The 24,458-nt window shown below is 33.3% G+C and overlaps 1 protein-coding gene across 10 annotated transcripts in view; it reads right to left on the bottom strand.

Moving 5' to 3' along the window:
- LOC124533471 (rho GTPase-activating protein 21-B) overlaps nt 1–24,458 on the bottom strand; it is a 318,636-nt gene that overhangs the window by 51,514 nt on the left and 242,664 nt on the right. For 6 of the 10 annotated variants that reach the window (XM_047108770.1, XM_047108765.1, XM_047108767.1 and 3 more), the window contains 8 exons: nt 23,858–24,072; nt 23,026–23,133; nt 22,794–22,874; nt 22,146–22,319; nt 21,613–21,666; nt 21,413–21,524; nt 19,607–19,706; nt 19,257–19,340 (listed from right to left, as the gene is read on the bottom strand). In XM_047108770.1, the coding sequence (XP_046964726.1) occupies nt 19,257–19,340; nt 19,607–19,706; nt 21,413–21,524; nt 21,613–21,666; nt 22,146–22,319; nt 22,794–22,874; nt 23,026–23,133; nt 23,858–24,072 (928 nt within the window). The remainder of the gene's footprint in view (nt 1–19,256; nt 19,341–19,606; nt 19,707–21,412; nt 21,525–21,612; nt 21,667–22,145; nt 22,320–22,793; nt 22,875–23,025; nt 23,134–23,857; nt 24,073–24,458) is intronic. The other 4 variants (XM_047108766.1, XM_047108769.1, XM_047108771.1 and 1 more) reach the window with 3 other exon arrangements.

The raw sequence follows: 24,458 nt of genomic DNA, 5'->3' as shown, positions 1-24,458 counted from the left end.
GCTAAAAATAGATCGCCTAATGGGACCTTCCACACTCCAATAAGTTGCGTGCGGATCTATGGGACACCAGAAAACTTCTCTAGTATTATTCTATGGCTTTAAAACGTTTTAAAACTAAAGTATGTCCTAATGGCATTACTGAGTAAAGATTGGATCTATGCTTTTGCGCAGAAATTGTTACTCTATAATTATGAGTACATACTCATATTGTGATTACGTTAGATTGTTACTATAATTATATTACAAAAGAGTTTAATTAAAAATACCGTTTTATATAGTTTTATTTATATTAGATAGTAACTACCATCAGTCCATGTCAGTCTACAGCTGTAGATAGGCCATAGCACGCTGCTGAATCGTTCTTCAGCTTCATCTTCTGAGATCCCAACAGACTTAATAGCATCGGTTAATATGTACTGTTTCAATTGTACTAACATTGTTGTTACTAGGTCTGTCAACGCATTCGTCATTTATGATTTATTACTGCGCTGAAAATCATGTTACATAATTGCATGTTTATTATGTCTGTAGTGTTATATATGTTTAAATATATTATGTATGTTACGTATATTTTAAGTCAACATTCGCGATAAATTTTCTACGTTTCTATGTATAGTTCACCCGGAAAATTCTTAAACGAGGAAGTGTAATTTATAAAGAAAACACATCGTGTTTGTGTATCGCAATATCTTGCCCTACTCCCATATTAATTTCATTATGTAGATTACGAGGTTCAAACACACACCAGAATTGATTTAATTATTTGCCAATCGTTTCGTTTCATAACCGATCGTAATATGACGGACTACTGTTCTGTTCGGACACATCATTTAAACATTATGTAAAACAAACATTGCGAGTTTGACTTTTAAGAAATCGAGCGACAACCTGCTGTGCTGTACATCTCTCATTCTTCATATATCTATGATATCATTGAATTGAATTAATGTTGGAAAATACATATTATGTTGATATGCTCATAATCATTATTTTTTGTCTGACATTTTAAATAAACATACATAAATAAAAAAAAATGGTTTTATTAATTTATATAGTAACACTTGCCGCTCATGGACAAATACCGAGGGACTAGCGAGTGCGTTGCCAACCTCTAAGAAAGGAGTACGATCTTTTCTTAAAGGGGGGATCCTTTAAGAAAAGATCGTTGTATGATGGGGTCGGTAAATCGGCGGCGAAATTATATTTATATTTAAAAAAAATTAAAACAAAACAAACAACAAATTAACTCATAGGCTGTTCATAACGCCGGTCTCTAGTATGAGTAATATTGTTATTTTTTATTATTATTTCAATTAACCATAAAGCTGTGTTGGAAATGGGGACAACATAGACAACGAGGGTTTAGGATTGATTCTTCCGAAAAACTGTTGCGATAGTGAGATATAAATATTTATTTATAATTTTATAGAAAGATATTCGTATCATCCACAGTCTTAATAAACATTTAAAACGCATGTACTTGTATCTGCTCTGTCGCAACAAATTGATTCATTTTTATGTCATGATTATCCGTTTATCAATTGATTAATTCACGCAGACTGACCCCGAAATGGAATTGTTTACTCTCTATATATAGCTGACCTTAATGTAAACAAACCCTTGATTATAGGTCAGTCGTGACCGAAAAAACGGTCTGATGGAAAATTTGCTGGGAGGCTTCCGTTTCATCGGGTAAACAGGCGTTCCGTGAAGTAACATAAAAACCTGACATTTCGCTCGATTGAGCCCCGAGATGAAAGGATCATGTTGGGGCTGGACAGGGAATTGGGAAACCTGCCTCATAAATGGCGAAGGTTACTCGCTTGTTACAGTACATAAAGAGTTGTGTTTAACATACTTCTCATCGTAGTCTGTTTGCAAATATAATGAAATTCAGATGTCAATCAAATTATTTGATAATATCAAAAGCTGATGATCGATCTAGGGGACGGATAATCGAAGCCTGTAATGGCTATTGAGCACACATTAAATTGACAGAAGCATTTTAATTTTTTTATAATTATTACAATTGAGGGTTTATTTATTGGTGCTAAGTAGTATATGAAATAACTCATTAGATAATAATATGTATGTGTAATCATTTTAGTAAAACATCGTTGTATGATCGGGTGTACCGACGTTACTTTACGACTGGGTTTTATTCGTCACGTGCGAAGCTCACGTGACTAAACAATGCTATACCCTAATGATCCCTTGAGCTTACATTGTAATTAATTGTATGGCATTTCATGGACGCGTAATCTTGAGTAACGCTAGTCATGCATAATAACTTCAATTGTGTATCTTTCGTTTATTAAAAAATGTTTTTCATGCGAATATTGTAAGGATTTTATTACGAAATTTAGTTAACTTAATTTTTTAGGTCAGTGTCTGACGCAAAAACGTGCTCCGTTAAAAGAATTAAATAAAGGAAGCTGAAGTGTGCGGTGAAGTGGCGCCGGGAATGTGCTCCAATTGTGGTTCGATGCTCGAAAAGCGATCTGTGTTTTTGGGGATGACTGCAAAATGACATACTTTAAATATTCATGCAATTACGAGTCACTCGAAAGTACTATAAATAATATATCTAAATACAAATAAACAAAAATTATGTATCATTGAGGTTTTATTTTTATATAATATACTTCATTTTTAGACGCATCTAACGTGAATAAAATAAAACGTCTTGACGATGGAGAGTGAAAGAAAAAAATACTTTCAAAATCATCTATAACATATTTTTCTCTTACCACGACTTATGAAATATGAAATAAAAAAATAAACGAAATTTTAACATACATTTTTGCACCGATGCAATTATTGGGGCACATTAGTCTGAAAAACGATCGTTGAATGAAAATTTGGGTTACGGATGTCGTTCGAAATGACGAGGATGCAAATATCGCTTTTTATTAGCCGAGCTTTCATTTTAAGATAATTACATAACATTTCATAACAGTATGTCCTTTGTTGGCTTTTATAGCTAACATTATTCATATACAGAAACTGTTTCATTTGAAACCGCAAACGAATGAAGCGAGTGCAATGTAATGATGCTCCGAATATTTAGTTTTTTTTTTTTTTATTTGAGAACAATTATATAAACTATTTAGATAAGGATATTTTTTTAAAAAGATAACTTTGGTAATGTCCAGTTTAGATACATCACGAGCGAGAACGAGCAAATCAAAGTAGAAACTAAATATTACAACAGTATCTTCTATTAATTTTGAATCTTCATTTTGTTATACAATTTAATTAGCAATATTATTGAAGCGTGAATGAGTTTACCAATTAATAATTTTACGTTAAAAAATTGTCAACGAGAGTTAAAAAGAATAACAGTCTCAAATCGCGTCAGCCGACTTTGATAAAATAGTTATATATATTTGAGGATTTATTATTATGAAAATATTATCTAAGATCCGTAGTAAATATTTACTATCTCTGAATGCGCCTAAATTTCTCGTGACGATCGACGCTCTGTTACGAATTCCATTCAATTTAGAAACTAATTCAATAAACCTTTCAGATTACCGCAGGAATTGTTAACAGTTCCATTGCCAAATATTTGTAAATAGAAACTTGAAATAACTCGTTATGATAATATTGACGCCGTTGTTTACGGGAAAACTGCATTTTAAAGTGTTAATATTATATATTGTAAATAATAAATATATGATAATGTGAGAAAATCAGACCAGGGTATTCATTTCCAAGAGCTTAATTTCTGTATATAAATCGTCATGTGCTTTTCGTTGAAGGAAAATATCGTTAGGAAATCAGTATGTTCTGTACAATAAATCTGTTACATGCTTGCATAGGTACATTACATTGGCGTATCGGGGTACATTAAACTGTAAGCCCTTGGATTCTGTTACCTCTTTATCATTGCATAGTATAAAACAAAGTCACCTTTTCTGTCCCTATATTCCTTTGTATGCTTAAATCTTTAAAACTACGCAATGGATTTTGATGCGGTTTTTTTAAATAGATAGAGTGATTCGAGAAGACGGCTTTATATAATACATGGACAAATTCGTAAAAAAACACATAATTTCAGATGTTTCTACTGTGATGTCATTTCATTTCACCCATGCGAAGCCGGGGCGGGTCGCTAGTTTTGCATGTAAATAATTTCATCATAAGAATTTATTTAATCACGTGAAAATAAAAATGAACATAAATTAATGAAAACATCCATTATATGTACATTGTACAATGTATATATATGTATTCTTAAACAACAATTCAGGTTTAGATTGTTTACAATTACAATAATATTTTATCGATATTTTTATGTCGCTGCAGACAGTTAAAGAAACACAAGTAACACAGAAAAACAACAATGTTTACGTATAGCGTAAACGTAGAGTAATAAAACATCGGAGTAAGACATAACTCAAGTAACCTACGCAACATCAGCCTAATGTGGGCAGGCGGGGATTAACTGATTAGGATTCGCAAATTCTAGGACGACCCCTCGGAAAACGAAACAACATATTCACCGATATTCGTTTGACGTTCCATTTACGTCCGTTCGTGTTATGTTGCATCGCTGACAGCGAATATTATTATCCTATTAAAATGTAGCTTTTGCGATTGTTAATTCATTTGAGTGCCAAACCAATGTAAATCCATAAAAAAATATTATGATTATAGATAGTAATAAATGCGTTTTTCTTCTGAAGTTATTTTTTTACGTTTGATCGCGCTTTGTTTATTTCTATGACATTGACCTAATTGATACTTCGCAGAAAGCGTTCGAGGATGCGATGTTCATACAAACAAGTGATACGAAGTTACGAATTGGGTTGTTTAAGATAACCTTCACGCTATTAAGATAAAGCCTTTTAAGATTTTAACGACTAAGATATTTATTATCTCAACAGATCAGGACGCGCTTCCTTCCTTGACTGAAGTGTCTTGTGCATACGATAATCGTTCAAGAGTTGAAAGCCTTCGTTGAATGTCGAGATTGAAATCGGTTAACCGAAACGTTTGCCAAATATTGATGTTTAATCAATAAGTTATCAATTTACGTAAACATTTTCATTTCTGATTGAAATCTCTCACGAAATTTGTAAACATTTCACTATAATTATACCAATTTCAAGTAATGGACGAAACACTTAAACGAATACGTTGTCCATTTCGTCTGCCAATTGGGGGTAATCATCAGTAACTGTCATCTATATTAAGAGTATTTTTTAAAATTATCGTAAATGAGTGTTTATAGAATTACGTTAAGGAACTATATTTTTGTTAAATACATCAGGTTTTCACTCGCTACGCGTCACTAAAGGTAAGTATCGGGTTATATATGGCCAAGTTCCGTGAGTCTCAAACTTATAATTTCAGATAGATGAAGTGTCGATTATTTGTCATTTTTACGAGGCTCCTTCCTCGCCATAAATGGTGATCGTCAACCGCACACGTTGTTCGTCGATTACGCAAAAACTATAGCGCCCTGAAATTAAGCCGCCGCCGTCGACGGTCGTTAACGGCATGTCTTCACGCCGGAGGAAGTGATTATTGTTTATTCTTATAATTGCCGGGACAGGAAGCTGTGACTTACTGCGACATGTTAAGTAGCCGCGCCTCACGTGTTAAACGAAATAAAGCAATTCATCAGGGGACAGATAATTAAGTGAGTCCAATTATGCTTATAATTTGCGTCAGCGCGATGCGACTGACGAGATACTATCCCCTGTGGCAGGTTTGTTGAACCTTTTTACGTTTAAATAAAATCCAAAGCGCAGCGTTTCGTAAAACTTATGTAACGGCCAGAGAAAAGCTCTTTATCTCGTCTTTCCCTGGAGTCCTCTAAGGGGTTCGTTACCCTTTTAAAAGCTGTTCTTCTGCAAACTTTGACGCTTACCACAAATCGTCGCATTAGCCAAGCAGCCTTCATTTAGTTCAACGTGTTAAAAGTTCAAAAATGTCCATTGAATATATCCGTATATGTGTACTGTGTGTAAAAAAAAGCTTTTGTACTTAGCCCACAAGGACATAAATATCTAAAATAATTTAGGTCTTCCTAATATCAGTCTATAACAGTATCAAATGTAAAACGAACTTTGTGTTGGGGCTACGTACAAGCGCGTTTGAGGAGGTATCATACATTCATCAATACTCAGTAATGTTGTGTTCCGGTTTGAAGCATGAATAATATAGGCACAAAAGACATTACATCTTAGTTCCCAGGTTCGACGCATTTGTTTTGTAAGGAATGGTTAATATTTCTTAAGGCGCCAATGTGTATGAGTTATGGTGACCACTTACTTACTCATCTTAAAATACTTTTATCATGTCTCCATAAAATAAAATAAAAACATAACATTAAGCGAAATGATGTTTAGAGGGACAATTTTATAGCTTTGTTTTGGATAAAGTGTTGAAATGACGTAAGGTCGTATGTACCTACGCTGGCATTCTTCGCACCTGCTTCACGTGGGCTCGTTCATTCATTACGAGTGGTCACTCAACGCATAATATTGAATGAGGTTTTATTGGTATTTAGGACAATTAATTCAGTCTTACAAATTCATACATACTTGTATACTTTAAGGATTTTGTACTTGGCTATAGAGATCGCAATCAACTTATCTTGTAGTCTCTGATGTTTTATTAGAATTAATTTTGTTCTATACATGAAAAGTAGAGATATAGTCACTTTCGTCTATATTCCTGGAAAACAAAAGTAAAGTAGACGTATGTTGACGTGTTGAATGACGTGTACTTACCCATAGTTCAATTGAAAAAAATATTTATAGTACTGGTATACCTGTTATAACCAAAAGCTCGTTTTACCCAAATAAAATATTATGTTTCAAAAAATTACAAAAAGTTTTAGATATAAGATTTGTATATTACGATAATAACGAATTATTTATGTCATTGAATTATTATCGTACACATGAATAGTCATGACATCATTTTGTTAACCTACAATGTATGTATAATTGTATATATAATAACGTAATATAGTTATTATTATTAATATATTTATGAAATTAATAGCTTAATCTGTATAATTTATGAAAGGTAATCTTCTAACACACGCTGTCTATTTGTAAACACCTCTGAAACATTCCTGTCTACCGAACAAGGCGACATTATCTCATTAATACGGCCCACACCCGACGAAGTTCAGTTAACCTTGCATTTGAGCCTGCGGTGGGCAGAATAAAACAATGCTATTACGTTTAAAAAAAAGTTATTAATAAAACAGATTCGAATTTTAAATATTTTATTGATTCGAATTTTGAAATCAAAATTCATTTATTACGAACTCATTTGAATACTGAATTCGTTTTTTTTTAACGTATATGTAGGACAATGTGTGTACTCGGCTTCATAGTGTGCAGTTTAATAAAGTTTAACAGAAGGCATTTGCTCTCAGCGCGTTCCACATAAAAGCAACATTTCATTGTACATAAATTGTACAAACATCATTATTCATGTCTCACTCATTCATTTTTAATATAAAAACGTAGAGGAACAGCCGAGTTTTCAGTTGCCCGAGTGCCCTATATTGTAACAAGCAGCGAAACTGATGATGGAACTGAACGCTAATGAGGCACTAGACAGTTAGTACGTTGAATGGAATTGAGCTTAAAGTACTTCTTTTTAAACTTGCACTATCATTGTCTGTGGAAAATTGAAAAATAAAATTGATCCAACATTTATTATTATTGAATTCAAAAAGGAATAATGTCGGAAATTTCTCCATAAAATCAAATTATCACAATTATCCATTCGGACTGAGTCTCACATTAAAAATAAAAATTCTTATCAATTTTTTATTCTTATTTAAAGTTACATTAATAGTTCCCTTATTTACTTGTATATTACAATATACAGTGAGACAAAACAGAAATAGTACCAGAGAATATGAACTAATTATGAAAGCTTAACATCGGAGTGAACGAACTTCGGGCTAGGTATTAATATGGTTTTATAAATTTCAATTCAATTTCTCTATTAGAATTATTTTATGCAGTAAATCACATTAAGTGGTATGCGGCCCACATAAGTACTGCAGAGAGCCATTCATTAGCTTATACGTGGTTATTAAAAAATATGTATTTAAAATAAATTTACGCACAAATTTATGAAATATAATTCTGTGCGATGGTGAACATTATTATTAGGCTTATCATGTATGAATGTTAGAACATATGTAAGTTTATATAACATATATATATATATACTACTATTTGTTGACCGCGACTTTGCTCGCGTTTTAGGGGTTTCTTATCGGGTTTTATTTATAAAAAAATATCCCTACCCTAAGACCTAGCTAGTGGTTCAAAATTTATAGCAAATTTCATCAAATTCGGTTCAGAGGTTAACTGTAAAAGCGTAACAAAGACACAAACTGACAGAGTTACTTTCCCATTTGTACCATTACATGTTTAATATTAACGTTTTGATGGTAAGACTTAGAAAGGTTATGTGAGTAATTTCAATGTTACTTATTTTGCGTGTGGTCATCTATCGTCCGTAATCTAATCCCATGAGGTGCTCCCGAACCAATATCAATTGCTCGACGTTAGAACGTGTTTATGGCCCGATAACTTTTAACGTTCGAGATTTAGCATTATTACGAATTATTGTTACAGCAAACTGATACAAATTATTTCATGCAAGGATATGTAGCACATACAAGTGGATCGGATTGGTGATCCATGTTTTTTAAAGGGATAAATAATATGAAACCAGACCCTTAAACCATAATCAATTCACTTTTAAAACATAATATAACAAGATAGTACTTATATTTTAAAATTATCAGTGACCTTAAAAGAAGGTTCATTTTTTATTTTACTATTTAGGGTAAGAAACATAATGATGGGTCTTAAAAAGTTTGAAAAACGATGATAAATAGAAACGATTACTCATTATTAAGAGAAATAAATGCCTGCCTATCAATCTGTAAATACACGTTTCACAGTGTAATACTAACCTATCATTTTACTACTTATTACTTGTGTTCAATTTTTTTTCTCATATTCATATACAAAATTGAGGATGATTTTGTCAAATTTTGGATTGTTATTTAGCAGATATATTTGATAGCAATACTCTTTCAAACTTACTTCAATCGTAGTACTAGGAAGTGAAACGCAACAATAACTATAATAATTATAGCATTCAAAGGATACACGAGTCAAAACACGCCACCGCAAGTCGGCTATCAATAATAATTCACGAGTGAGACTCGAGGCGAGTTCAAACAGAATACTGCTGCTGTAGTGATATAGTAAGTGAGAAATAATTCATATCCATTTTCATAAATTCTCATGCTTTCGAAACACTTATTTAACATTAAACTATCAACGTTAAATATCAACAGTCATCGTATAATAGAAAAAGATGCTTGAGTGCCCGTGAAAATATCGTAATAAATTCCTTAAGCAATTTTCATATATTAACTCTGACGTTCGTTGCCTGCGGTTTCAATGGAATATATATGGGGAATTTGTCCTTGGTTAGGTCTGATACATAACTCTTGCATTGTAAAACATTTTCTATTTCATTGTAACTTGTTAATTTACAAGGGCTTAGGGCGTGTTCATACATTATCACTAACGTCTATTTTTGAAATATTACAAATACTCAAATTATTTTAAGTCAGTTAAATTTAATTTTGTCAATAGGTTTTGATTATAAATTTAAAAAAAGAACAAAAATCATGCTTGAAGAAAAAGAAGTTCATTCGCTTTTTGCGACACATATTTCTTTGGGTTCAATATATCGGAAGGAACTTCAACAAGTAACATCTGCTCTTATTAAAGTTAAACAAGGCTGAGAACTCTGAATATTCCAATAGACCCGTCGGATGCGGTTTTACGTAAAGTAACGCTCTAATAACTTTCGTATTCAATTAAAACAGTCAAGGTTAAAATTAACATCTTTCCTATAAATAATCTTCTCAATCTAGATAACAAAAATGAGTACTAAAAGTGTTATTTCCATGAACATAATCCACGGTCATACCACGGATATATCGAGACGAGAGAGCGTTTAAAAAATAGGTTAACAAAAAACAGACACTGAGTATAGTCCCAAACTTGAATACTTCTCATTTTCCAAGGCTGACATTTAACTATACGAACTAACAATTAGAGGCCAACATTATTTATTTTCAAATGCCGATTAATAAGTGATGGTTTTATTTAATCAAAGATCAACTTAAATGTAAACAAACGTCAAACAATATACTCTTTATTTACAAAGGTAAAGTTCTGAAATCACATAAATGAGATAATATATGTATATGATCTTTATAAAATACGGTCATAAATGTTATTGGGAGTAGACAAAAATTATGTTAGATTATATTTTTTTTAACTCTCCACGTGCATCTGACTGATGAGACTGTGAAAGCTATTTTCTTAAATAAATCTTGCATATCTATACCTTTATCGGTATTGCAATCCTGTCCTCAAATAAAGCAACTAAACTGCGACGCGATGACATGCAGTTTGTTGCAGGGAGATTTGTAACAAATCGCAAGACCTCATATTAGTTACATGTGATAGTATCCTTAGTGCTATTTTCGAAGCAAGTATTACCTTCACCTTCTTAGTACAGTGCTAGGCCATAAATAGTCATGGCAAGCTGGGGCGAGACAAGGCGAGACAAGGAGAGGCGTAGGTGGACTGCGGTTAGGGCTGGCGAGTTCAAATCTTTTCACCACAATTTGATTTCAAATTTTCGGTAAATTTAAATATAGATCTAAATAAAATACATGTTCCAATTACAATTCGTTATTTATAGTTGTTATAAACGCAAATAATATGTATTTTGGAGATAGTAATGTTCTAATACAATAACGCTTAGTAAAATAAAAAAGAGAGCGGTGACAACCCTAAATTCAACTAGACCGCGTTTGAAACATCTTAAAGTAAAGTTTTGTTATTGTATTGAATCCTCATTTAAATAATATATCTTTCATACAATCTCGTAAGGAGAAGCGAAAATGTTTATTTTAAATGAATATCATTTGTATATGTTTGAAGAAAAGTACTATTTACTCTACTATTGGAATAACATATGCTTTAATTTTATCATTGGCTTAAAATAATTGCTCGTCGTTTAACATATACGTAATAAACATTTAAATTTTAAGACTTCTATAATACTTTTGTCTCTTTTACCATAGTTTATTATAGAGTATAGCGATAACGAATCGCGTGTCGATAGTTATCTGTGGGTACTTGAATATAGTGCGGACGAGATTCGTGATCCTCTTAAAGGTTCGAATCATCCTCGACAGGTAATCATTTAAGAGGACAAGCTTTTGCGTACAATGCGAATTCTAAGGTTTAGATCAGGTGTGGCCGCAGCCTTACGTGAAACCTGTACTCGTTGCGGCGGCTATTTGGTCACGCAAATGTGTTTGATCCCTAAACCTAGATTTACGTGTCCAAACGAGTCAACAACAACTGATACACGTTCTATTGCCTTTTGGTAAAGTTGTTTCGATCAGCACACACAAATATATTTATATAATTAATACTCCGTCATTGAGCAAGCGTGGCCTGGTAGAGATTTTATTATAGTTACGTCAGTGACATTTCCCTGTAATTATACTTTGTTAATTCGTTAAAAACGGGTCACGGTATACATTCCGCATTGTATTATCGCGAACAATGCATAATCCTGCAAATAAAATTGTAGTCGTTATGTAAATCACACGGTTTAAAAAACTGTAAAACTCGAAAAACGACGCATTTGTGCCGACAGTTAATCATAAGCGTAATAAAAGTTAACACAGTCAATTGTAAAGACGAATACACCGACAGGAACGTCGTGAAGTATTTCACAACTACCCTAGATATAAGACATATTATATAGAGCTTGTGCCTTTTCGATTCTATTATCTTACAAGTTATTTTCCATTAATAATAAACAACTGTCTCGTTATTGTAAGGTAGATTATACGACTGCATATCTCGAAGTGCTTCCAAGGTTAAACTCCCGGTTCTGATCAATTGAAAGTAATTGGGTTTTACTATCAAGGAGCCTTCAGTAAAGTAACAGCCTGTAAATTTCCCACTGCTGGGCTAATGACCTCCTCTCCCATTAACGAGAGGGCTTGGAACATATTCCACCACGCTGTTCCAATGCGGGATGGTGGAATGCACATGTGGCAGAATTTCAATGAAATTAGTCACATGCAGGTTTCCTTACGATGTTTTCTTTCACCACCGAGCACGAGATGAATTATAAACACAAATTAAGTAATATATATAGTGGTGCTTGCCTGGGTTTAAACCCGAAATCATCGGTTAAGATGCACGCGTTATAACCACTGGGCCATCTCGATTCTCTGAGGAGCCTTCACATGAAGAACGAAATGTTAGACTTCCGTGGCAAGAAGAACAGATGAAGCCATTTTCCCGTGGTATAAGAGAAGAGAAAGAAATTAACAAACTCACACATACACAAACACACACACCTGAACCACATACCATTACTACAATGGGCGACGTGATTGAAATCCAAATAGACCTTCTTAATTTAAGTTGCTGTCAACTAATCGAATATTAACAACATTAATTTATAATATAGGTATTTTCCGAAGTTTATTATTTCTAAAAAAATCTTTCAACCAATCGTTCATTTCTTAACCTCACCTATTTTATTCGAACGTAAATACTTGAATTGTATGTCACAATAAAACTAAAAGTGTTTAAAAATTAAGTATATTATTTATTAGGTAGTTTAAAGTTAATTAAGAATATTACCTTCCTTTAATTTAAATATAACGTAATCGCCGGCTTTTGACAAATTTCCGTTATATTTATTTAGTGTCAACATAATCAATATGTATTTGGTGTAACGACTTTGTTATGACAATCGCTATAAATTGTATAAATTATAAATAGACTAGATACCAGTCGCGACTTCGCACGGATAAATATGAAGTAATCAAACTATGATACATTACTACGGATTTCGATGCGGTTTTTTTAATAGAGTGTGATTCGAGAGAAACGATTTTGTATATAAATCGAAAATATAGTAAAGAAATACTGATCATTTTTGAAGTTTAAAATGTGATGTCGTAAATAAACAAATTCTGTAATATATTTATCTAATAAAATACAAGTATCGAGCAAAGCGATGTTACCTTATGTATTGTGCTATAATATTATGATTATATTTATTTACATACGCATTTATACCACACGCATTTCGTTAATAAGATGCATTATTTAAGACTACACAAGATACATCACAAAATGTCTAATATCAACAACATACATTCTGTTTTTACTAAATAAATAAAATTTTGTAATCTTTGCTTGCATCCGATCAATGAAAAGACACATAAAACTTACCGCTTTATAGTACTAGAATGATTTACAATAAATACAGACTAGATTATCATTTAGTCTGATAAAATAATGTCGTTCCATTTATTGAGATATCGATACTGGATTTGAGATATTATTTCGATTGATTAATTTGTACTGAAATGTTTGCAGTGTTATTTGTTGATTTAAAGTTGAATGTACGACATAGATTACTGTTATATATTTGATTAATTCTTATTCATATATTATTCACTTTAACACCTTTGAATCGTCTTCTAAAAATTTGAAAGCAAAGCTTCACTACCATCTACTTTGAACGTAGATTCTACAAAGAACATTATACATTATACATACTTCGCTGAAGGTATACATTATGGTATGGTATAAATAAATCTTTGAGAGAAGTACGTAAGTAAATAAGCTATTGATGATAACTTTTACCCACTCTTTAAGAAGTATAAACTATTTGTTATACTGAGAATATGCTTTCGATCATGGGAAGGCATCTTGAGTCCTTTGCGAGTGTAATATTATTCCGGTTCCAAAGCTAGTGTCTGTTTGTAATACTAAAACTGTCACTGGCATTCACTGATAGATAGCAGATATAATAAGGAGTAACTTAGGCTACAACAATATTGTTTTTTTGTTAAATTCAAATTCGTACAAGTTCGCGGGCACAGCTAGTTGGTAATAAGCAAATCTGATATTTTGGTGTGTCTTCCATTATTGCACTTTGGTTATGAGAAGGCTATAGCAATGAGAGTTGTCTATGATGCTGATAACAGGGCAAACCAGCGAAAGCACATCGACGATCGTGCACTTTTTATTGAAAGTAGGAAGTGAACTATAAGTTGAACAATCCATTCTGTTCAATTATTATCACAGAAAGTTACATCAGTTAAGTAAGAAACAACAAAAACTTTGAAAAAATAGCTAACTTTTGCAATTTTACAATTTTTTTTATGTTATTTTTTTTATTATAAATGATTAAATGATTTATTAAAATTGACTTATGCACGTGTTTATTTTTTTTATTTGCTTAATTGATCTTGTGTCTCGCCTTGTGTTAAATATTGTCAGTTCAAATTCTACCATACGTGTATTAACCAAAACCGCATCTTTAATCCTGTTCCTTAAGAGTCCTTTTGCCTAGCAACCGGAACAGACGACCTGTCTGTTTTATACTATAATCTTAATCAGGAAGTAAATGCAATGTGGATCGGAACTGACCTATCAAACTGAATATCAAAGAACTAGATTCTCCTGTGTCAAAAGTCAATTGGCACAAACTGCGCTTATAACTCCGCTTGAGCTACTAAACCGTTATCTTTACACTAATAAACGTCTTGAAATGCTAGCGTTCAGTTCTCAGAACGCCTAAATCTAGCTGCCGGAATGTCTTCCGTGAAAGTGAATTTCATATTTACCTAAAATGATCCTTATTGTAATGAGTGTAAGGCGAAACAGTCGAAGTCACATAGAGGGGGTTATCGATGTTAAAGCGATGCCCGTTTATTGCGTCGAGAAATATGTTAGTCGTATTAATGAAATAGCGAGCGGTTTCCAAAGAAAATTAACAGTATTGTCGCTCTTTGATCAGTCATGATGGAGAGTATAGATTCCAAGATTATATTCGTAAGATATTCTCTACTTTGAAATTCATACATTTAAGAACTATCATAAGAGCATTACAAATTACAATACAATTATGGTTTGCATGTGTATTTGTATTCACTTCTACATACTCCAATTTATCTCATTCGAATTGGGTTAGCAGTAAATAATAGATTTTATTTAGCTTTTTATTTAGAGTCAAAATAGTAAATTTCTTTAAGCGATTTATGAAATCTGTCACATTACGTTTGACGGTTTGTATTTGGTTCACTTTAGCTGTAATTAGGCTGTAAATACTTTTGCATTAGTTCATGTATGATCTTCTTCCATAACCTTAATAACCATTTATATGTTTTTTTTTTATATATATTTGTATTTATTTTTGTCTTGTTTTAGATTATGGATACAACAGTGTTATTTCTCTATTATTGTGTTTCAGTTCAATTTTCACCGTGTCTTCTTCATCGCACGTGATATTCCCGGCAAATAAACAGCAATAAATATATAAAGTGAGTTGCTACGAACGAATTAAATAAAAAAAATGATTAAATAAAAACTAAAATAATACTCATTACTTTTTTAAATTAACATTAATGTAGAAGATTCATCGAGATAGAGACATCGTATAGTGACTACTAGCAAACGTGTGTCATACATTTCAGTGCTATGGGACAGATTGGACTGCTTTAAAATATAGTTGCTAGACGTGGATGGTATAGGCGAAAACGGTGAAATTGTGTGGTCATCTATAAATCTTTCTTAAAATTAACTACACTTTTTGCAAAATGTATTTAATATTATTATTCATTTTCTTATGAGTATTCTACTATATTTAGTGCACACAACTCGAAACATATAAAATAACAATATTTTACTAAAGTAGTATATAAATATACGGACGCGTTCCCGTCCCGTGTGAAGAATTTGTCGTTAAATTCTTCTCGAATATAACGCTGCGCCTTTTAATTTACTACATAAAGGAGGGACGACACCCGTCTTACGTAAGTAAACGATTTTATGCGTCGCAGTGTTGTGACATTTACAGTTTTGCGGGAAAGGTCGCATTCTCCGAAAATAATATCGTTTCGACATATTATAGGCAATGTTTTGATAACTTCTTGTGCTTTGATAAAAACTCACGAACATATTCAGAAGTTTTACCGTCAGTTGTATTTTGTATGTACCCTTTAATTAGTGTTTGTCTATATAAAGTGTCAAAAATTAGACTACATGTATAAAATAGTGGTCTATAAGTACACGTTCACTGGTAAAGTATTTTGGCGAGTATCAAATGTATTCGTCAAGTTAGCTCTCTTGCAGTGCAACACATCTCGATATATGTATATATAAATAATCTAAGATTGTAATTCGAATTTTAAACATATACGATGTCCAATAACGCCATAGCATACATATCCAATACGAAAGATTTAGTAATTGTCTATAAAAAAAATCTAAAATTATGCCTTCGCTCATGACATAAGCATCTGCAGAATTAAACGAAGATACTTAAGAGCCGTTTGAGTGTGATAGTTTGACAGTTTGGTACTAAAAATATTAACCGACGTCAAAGTACGCAGTTTTTTTTAAGATTGACATCTGTTGTTTAATTTAAGTGTTAGAACTGGCTTACAATAGCAAAATGATTATAAAAAAAAAATATGCATTTGAATAAAGAAGGTTATCAAAATATGAAATATAGGATAATGGGCAACGCGACATTGAACAGACGTATAATTGCTAAAAAAGCAAAGACAATATAAGTAAACCGCTTCAATCTGTTTTTTTTTAGAACAGGAGTTAACAAGAAACTTCCTTGCGTTTAATATACGTATTTACTTGTGTATTTTTATGATTTGATCCAGATAGACTTTTTTTATTTCAGCTCGTGACCTCGACAAGTTCTCTGCCGGAACGACAGGAAAATTGTCAATAAAAAAATCTAAAAATCCGTAAATAACATTTAAAACAGATCACAGTCTTGATTTTTCATATGATTTTTTTATTATTTGGAAGTATATTCTTATTGATTTTATTATTGTTATGATTTAAATTTATGTTTTAATACATTTAGTATTAGATTGCAAAATAAATTATAAATTAAATGTTTTAAACATAATGACGTAACTAAGATATCATTCATTAAGCTTAAATTAAAAAAAATAATAATGTTTTCCAAAGCTCAAAAGTCGTTAAAATTTTAAAAAATATATCAAATATTATAAGCGATATTATCTGAAACGCAAAGAAATCATTCGTACGTTCGATTTATAAGGCTTGTAATAAGTTTATAAGGAGATCCGTGTGGGCGTATTGTTTATAGGTTTCACCGTGAAAACACGTCGGAAACAACAAATTACAGGTAAGTGCTTTATGTTTGCGCGTCACCTGAGCTGTTTAGGAACTGTTAAGAACGAGGCCTCAACAGTATGAGAAAGACTTATCTCGATGCAAGATAAAGAGTTAACCTCAACTTATAATACAATTTAAAAATAAAATTAAAACATAACATTTCTTGCACTTTAGTAACTGTGACGTTTAATTAATTTATTATCTTTATTTTATTACGTTACGGGTAAAATTTATATGTAGAAAAATATTGTCTTTTGGCATCGACTCTTACAATGACTGTGTGTTTTAAGGTAGAAGTGTTTTGGAATATTTCGTATAAATATTAAAAACGACTGCAATCACACAGTTACTGTTTGCCTGTTGATGTAAATTTGTCATTATGAATGAAGTAATAGTAAGTAAGGAGTACTAATGTTCACCTTGTCTTTATATCTACTGATGTTTTGTTTCATTATCATGACCTTTAAGCTTCCAAATTTGAAATCGATAAATCTCACACATCTTTTTTTTTGGTAGGTACGTGACATTGTCAGAATATTTGTGTTCAACAGCATAAATCCACACCAGAAAAAAATAGTTTACTATGGTATATCATAAAATATAAAATGAACAATGTAATTAGGAAATATATTTGAATAAATTGATAACATCGTCACAACAAACGCATCTGTCATGTTCGCCTTTAAATGGCCGTTAGGTGTTAAGGCACAGGGAAGCCAGGTGCCCGCGCCTTTATGGCGAACAGGAAATGTACAACGATTCTTATGATAAGGAGGATATCTATGGAATTCATAATTATTTGGATCCTTATGGTGATAATTGGAAAATTTATTGTGATGGAACTTTTGTGTACATAAGTTATAACTTAAAGTTACGTTTTTAAATCAATTGATCATTATTTTAACGTTATAACCATATCATAGGTAAGGTCGAACAAATAGAGAATAGAAACACATGAATATAGAGGTTAACTAATCAAATTGAAAAATCACTTGGTGGTAGGGCTTTGTGCAAACTGGTCTGGGTAAGTACCACCTACTCATCACTTATTCTACCGCCAAATAACAGTACTCAGTATTGTTGCGTTCCGGTTTGAAGGGTGAGTGAGCCAGTGTAACTACAGGCACAAGGTACATAACATCTTAGTTCTCAAGGTTGGTGGCACATTGACGATGTAAGGAATAGTTAATATTTCTTACAGCGTCATTGTCTATGGGTGATGGTGACCACTTACCATCAGGTGGCCCATGTGCTCGCCCGTCAACCTAAATCATAAAAAAAAATCAATTAAATGCTTTAAATGTAAAGTCACGCTACGTTTGTTCAAAACGATGATATGAAAAATTCCACATAAACAATATTCCATTAGCAGCGATCATCAAAATATTTGCCTTGCGATGGAAAGCGTACGCTCTGTAAAATAACATGGATGACATTTATCAGCGAAGCAAGAATGTAGCGACTCCATTAAAAGAATTAGAAAAACAATTGAAAATATCTCATAACAATTCATACACAGTTAAATAAATATTATGTTGTAAAATTATATTTCTTTTCAAAAATTCTAAACTATTCTTGTCAAAAATTAGATTATATTATAATCATTTTTGACAAGACTAAAACTTTTTGTACCTTTTTGTGTGTAACCTATTGTTAGAAATAAATTATTTTACACATTGTTATTGTATACGATTTCATAAAAAGAATACAAGATTTTTCCCGCGTAAATTCTGAATTGTTAAGTTGACAAAATGAAACAAATATTACTAAATGTGCCTTGTACTGTATCCGTATATGTATTACTTTGCTTTTATTATGGCATCTACATAGACGACTAGCCAATTAAAACAAATCAGATTTGAATAAAAATATCCAGAGACAGAGGTTGCATTACGTAAGACTATTGCATTACCTAGAGAACTAAATTAAACGGGATAAGATTATAACATCACTAACCTGAGTGGGATGATGTCTGTAAAGGTGGAGCTTGGTGCCTTGGAGAACCGCCCATACTTGCTTCCAGGATCTGTCACTTGCGCGCTGAAAAAATATGTCTCATTAGGAAATATTTATGGACATTTTTTTAGACCGCAAAACACACATGATACACGGCTATTGTTACTTGTGTTTGCTTAACGGACAGTGAAGTTATTAATATGCTTAATGAATACCAAAAAAATTGGAAAACACAAGGAGAAACATTTTGGCGTTCTCTTAAGTTCCTTTAGAGATCTTGACTCATAATTTTGAAAAACTTCAGAAGCATAAGTTTTTGTTTTATAATTTTGATGACATAAAATCGTTACCTTCCCATTGCTGACCACCATTTTGATTTGTACGTTGCCTTGCACATCTGCTTCCAAAGCTTCGGCACTCTCAGCCTCCTCTTCGCCTTTCTTCTCCGGACTAAACACATACCAGAATAATATTAAAATTTATTTTCAATATAAATATGTTGAAATTTCTTAATTTTTCTTAAGTACTGGAGATAGCGGATCGAAATCGACAGTGAGACGATATCTCTATTAAGTTAACTACTAATAAAACTGTTACACGATATCTACAATTATTTTTTTAATTGCAATGTCACACAAGTAAAGCCGAGGCTTTATCATATTACGTCTAAACTTTTGTTATCTTAATTTCCTTCTTATTGAATTTTTATTAAAGTTTTGGTCGTCGCTTTACCAAAAATTGTTTGTTATGGTCGGTTTTTTTCGACTAATCAGACAATTTGGAGTGTAAATTACACAATTACTATGTGCGGAATTTAAAACTTATGTACTTACATACAAAATAGGCTTACATTTACGAATCTTACCTCATTGAAGCTGTACTAAGTATATGCATTACACTAACAACATTTAACAAAACATGCTACACCTAAACATGTGACACCGAAACATGTTCGTATCCTCAACGTATCATGCAATACAAAGACATGCAACGTTAAACAATTACTTAAACTATATTTTATCTTAACAACTACGTCCAAAAAGCTCACAACGTACAATCATTAATTTGACCGGTTCATAGGACAGCTGTTTAATGACTTTTTTAGTTATAAATACGGCTCTGCAATACGAGAAAATCTATTCGCTTCTTGCATTATTTTGAGTTCAAATGGCTTATGATATTACAGGTGATCGTGAGCTAGTGATATAGACGGCTATGTACAATATTTCTACAAGTCTCAGACTCGTGAAACGTTTTTCGGAAAAGGTAAGAGAGCGCCATCTATCATTCAAATGCTGTAAATAGCCACACATTTTTAAGCGTCATCTAGGGGCGAGTAGCGAAACCGCGACGTCATGCGACGTACCGCACGGGGAGGGTGGCGTGGGGGTCGAATATTCGCAGCAGCGGTGTTATGTCTTCAGTGAAACGTGGAGGGCGCCATTTTCGGTAAGCACTGCGTTTTTTTACAAAACACAGATACAAAAAAACCAATAACGCACAATAACCCTTTCAATTATAAATATTATGAACGTTCGATTGTTAGATTACACGTAAAATGGAATGAGGTTACATTACTATTTAAAAAAATCTTAAATATAATTATATTATTGATCTATCTACAACAAACAATGTGATGTACAGTCCACGAGAATACAAATATGGGGTGCTTTACGGACCTTCTACATACAAAACACCTTACAGGTTAATGAGAACTTGTAATAGTTTTAATTATACTGAAAGTTAACTACTCGGGGACTACTGGATAGATCTATTATGGTAACATACACATTTCACTTATATCTGCCATAAATAAAACTACATACTACTCACAACCATTCTATATTATTACATGTAGAGTTTTTTTTTTCATAATTATCCGTATTTAATTCTGTCTTAGTGCCTTTTGTAACTATGACTTTGTCAATTAAATACAATGTCAAATTTAAAATATTGTACAGCTTGAAAAAATATAGATAATAATTGTAAAATTTGTAAGACGTTTTTACCAGGGAAATGATAAAAAGTACATTCTAGACACCACTAATATATTTTTAAGGCTAATGCAAATCTTTGACTATAACATAACTTTAAAATCTTTTCTGGCAGATATAAACGACATTCCTAAATATGATTATGAAAATGATTGAAAATACCTTCTCAGAGCAAGATGGTCTGCATCTGGTTCAACATCACTGTCTAAATGAAGTCGATCACCCCAAGTCGCTTTCAAATAGGAAACCCTGCGCATCGCACGTTCCTCTTCTGCTAAAAGAAAAAATAGCCCCATTAAAAAAACTCCCATAAAAGTTCATGAGTATGAATTTTTTAATGGAAATTATAAGTCTCTACTGACCTCCAAGTTGCGCATCTTTCTTCTGTCGTCTTGTCACCAAATCATCAGCAAAACCTGTTGAATAAATATGAATGTTAATACATCATCAAGAGCAGATCGCTTTCAGTTAATATATTAAACATCGAGTGTCACGAACGGTTAGTCGGCATTAGTAGCACACGTAGAAGCACACACATCGCATTCCGTTAATGATGCATCAGCGAAGAAGGTGGGTTAGATCCACAATGCTCCCTCCCTTATGTTTTCCTGGTATTTATTTTTGGGTATAAGCCATGCAAGGTACATACATCTTCGTTAATATTGCACCAATTTTTTTCTTCTAGCTAATATTATTACGAATTTAATTTTTAGATTGTTTGATGATTAATTGTAGAACGAAAAAAATGGTTTTCAGTGACGTAATAATGGCAGCGACCCGTCTGGAGTAAACACTCCCATTTGTAAGTCGATTAGTAATGCTAGGATTGGATTGGTTGCGGTTCGCGAGGGAGGGAGCTAGAGGCAAGTCGAGGCAGTCGCAGGCGAGTCTGGACCTGAGTCGGCGGGCGTGGTGGGCGTGGGCGAGGCCGATGTGGAGGCCGAGGGGGGGGGCGGCGCGAGGCTCAGCTGCGTCGGCCTCTGCGGGCCCTCGCCCGGCAGCGACACGCGGTTCATCGCCTCCATCTGTTCTCTGTTCAGCCCCATGCGTCTCTTCGCGTGACTGCCATCTTGGAGCGGAACATGCCATTAGCCGCGATACCGCCGGCTAGCTGCGGCTCGCAACGGGCCCCGCTAAGCGTTGCGATGCCAGAGCGATTATACTTATCACCGGAAGATGGCGCTAGCATTTTATATCTGATTATCTTGTATGCTTTACTTTATCTAGTCATATCAGCAAAGGTTACTATTGTTTACAATAAATAATAAAATGTAACGCCATCTAGTAATAACCCAAGTTTAGTGAACATTTGTAATTTTGCGTATATTTTCATTTACTTTTAATATATTTGTAATGTGGCATAGAGTGAATATGCAGCAAAGCACATGTGATTAAACAATGTCATTCCTGTCTCCTGAAATACGATTTACTTACCAAAATAGATGAACCATTTTATAACGTAACTACGGACAGAGAACTAAATGTTTCGCTAAAACTTTCGTTCATTCGGTGAATGTAGCGTTTATAAAATGAAATGTCTCACCTGTGGCATGATGTCTTCTAATGGATAATCCTTCGCTACCGGTACTATTTGACCTTGTTCGCATTTGAACCTTTTCTGTTTCTAAAAAAATACATTTCTATTACTAAATCTAATTAAATTCGAAACTATAATATAAGCATGCTATCTACTGTATAACTAATGAGTGTTTTTTTATATATTTTCTTTGCATGATACTAACTAGTTACCATTATTGAAAAATTAAGGTACTAACCGGGCATGTATCCTTCTGGAGGGGGACAATGGAGGTGTTTGCTGCCGGTGATCATTAACTGATTTCCTGATAGGCTCCCGCCGAGGAGTGGTGACTCTTGCTCTAAATCTGGTTACATACAATTTATATTTACACATTTGATAAAAAGATTAATTTACCCATAGTATATTAATTAGGTTGATACTAGTCATAAATTCTACAAATATTATAAATGCGATAGTTAAGTAGACTTCGACATCGTTTTATCAATCATGAGAAGTACATGTGTGAATAAAAAGATTTTTTCGGTGTAAACATTGATGTAACTCGCCACTAGATGGCGCTGATAAGATTTCATATTGTTCAACACCGATCGCTCTATGAATGTGTATATATACACAGATAGGTTTGTTAACAACATATTGATTAAATATTCAAAGTCAAAGTCAAAAACCTTTATTCAAAATAGAAGTGTTTACACTTTCTTATTGATTGTCGATAATCTACCACCGGTTCGGAATATAACACCTCAGACCTGAGAAGAACCGGCGAAAGAAACTCAGCGGGATTTTTTTTTTTTATAATGTCAATTTATAATTTACAACAATAAACATATTATTGTTATTTGAAACAGCCTGGAGGCGATCATCTCATTCCCAAGGTGTGCAGTCAACTGAATATGTATCGCGTATTACGCTCGCACGGATTACTTTCGGGACATATATAAATAAATTAAACAAACAAATACATTTCATATTAATATCAACGTCATTAGTGCTGTAATATCCTTTAGCACACAATTTATTAAAGTTTAACTTTAAATTGCAAAGAAAAAAAACCAATATGAACTAACCATGCTGAGGTTGTACGTCCAGGGACCTGGCTTCCCTTCGGACGGTTCGCGTTTCGAACTCCTTCCTCCGCAAGGCGACGCTGGGCTCGAGCCTCGTGGTGGACAGGCGGGCGAGCTCGCTGCGCGCGACCTCCGTGCGGCGCTCGCCCACGCCGCGCGCCTCCTCCAACTGCCGCGTGCGCGCCGTGACCAGCTGCAGCTCAGGTACTGGGTATCTGAAACCACAGATAATAAGAGACTTTTAAATAAAACTAATTATAACGGATGAATCGCGTCATCATCATCAATCATCAACAGCCTGTAAATTCCCACTGCTGGGCTAAAGGCCTCCTCTCCCTTTGAGGAGAAGGTTTTTGGAACATATTCCACCACGCTGTTCCAATGCGGGTTGGTGGAATACACATGTGGCAGAATTTCTATGAAATTTGTCACATGCAGGTTTCCTCACGATGTTTTCCTTCACCGCTGAGTACGAGATGAATTATAAAGACAAATTAAGCACATGAATCAGCGGTGCTTGCCTGGGTTTGAACCCGCAATCATCGGTTAAGATGCACGCGCTCTAACCGCTGGGCCATCTCGACTCATCGCGTATATTAAT

The sequence above is a fragment of the Vanessa cardui genome, chromosome 11 (assembly GCF_905220365.1).
Source record: "Vanessa cardui chromosome 11, ilVanCard2.1, whole genome shotgun sequence".
Classification (NCBI taxonomy): Eukaryota; Metazoa; Arthropoda; class Insecta; order Lepidoptera; family Nymphalidae; genus Vanessa; species Vanessa cardui.
The sequence above is the reverse complement of the archived record's forward strand: the minus strand, read 5'-3'. Positions and strand labels throughout refer to the sequence as shown.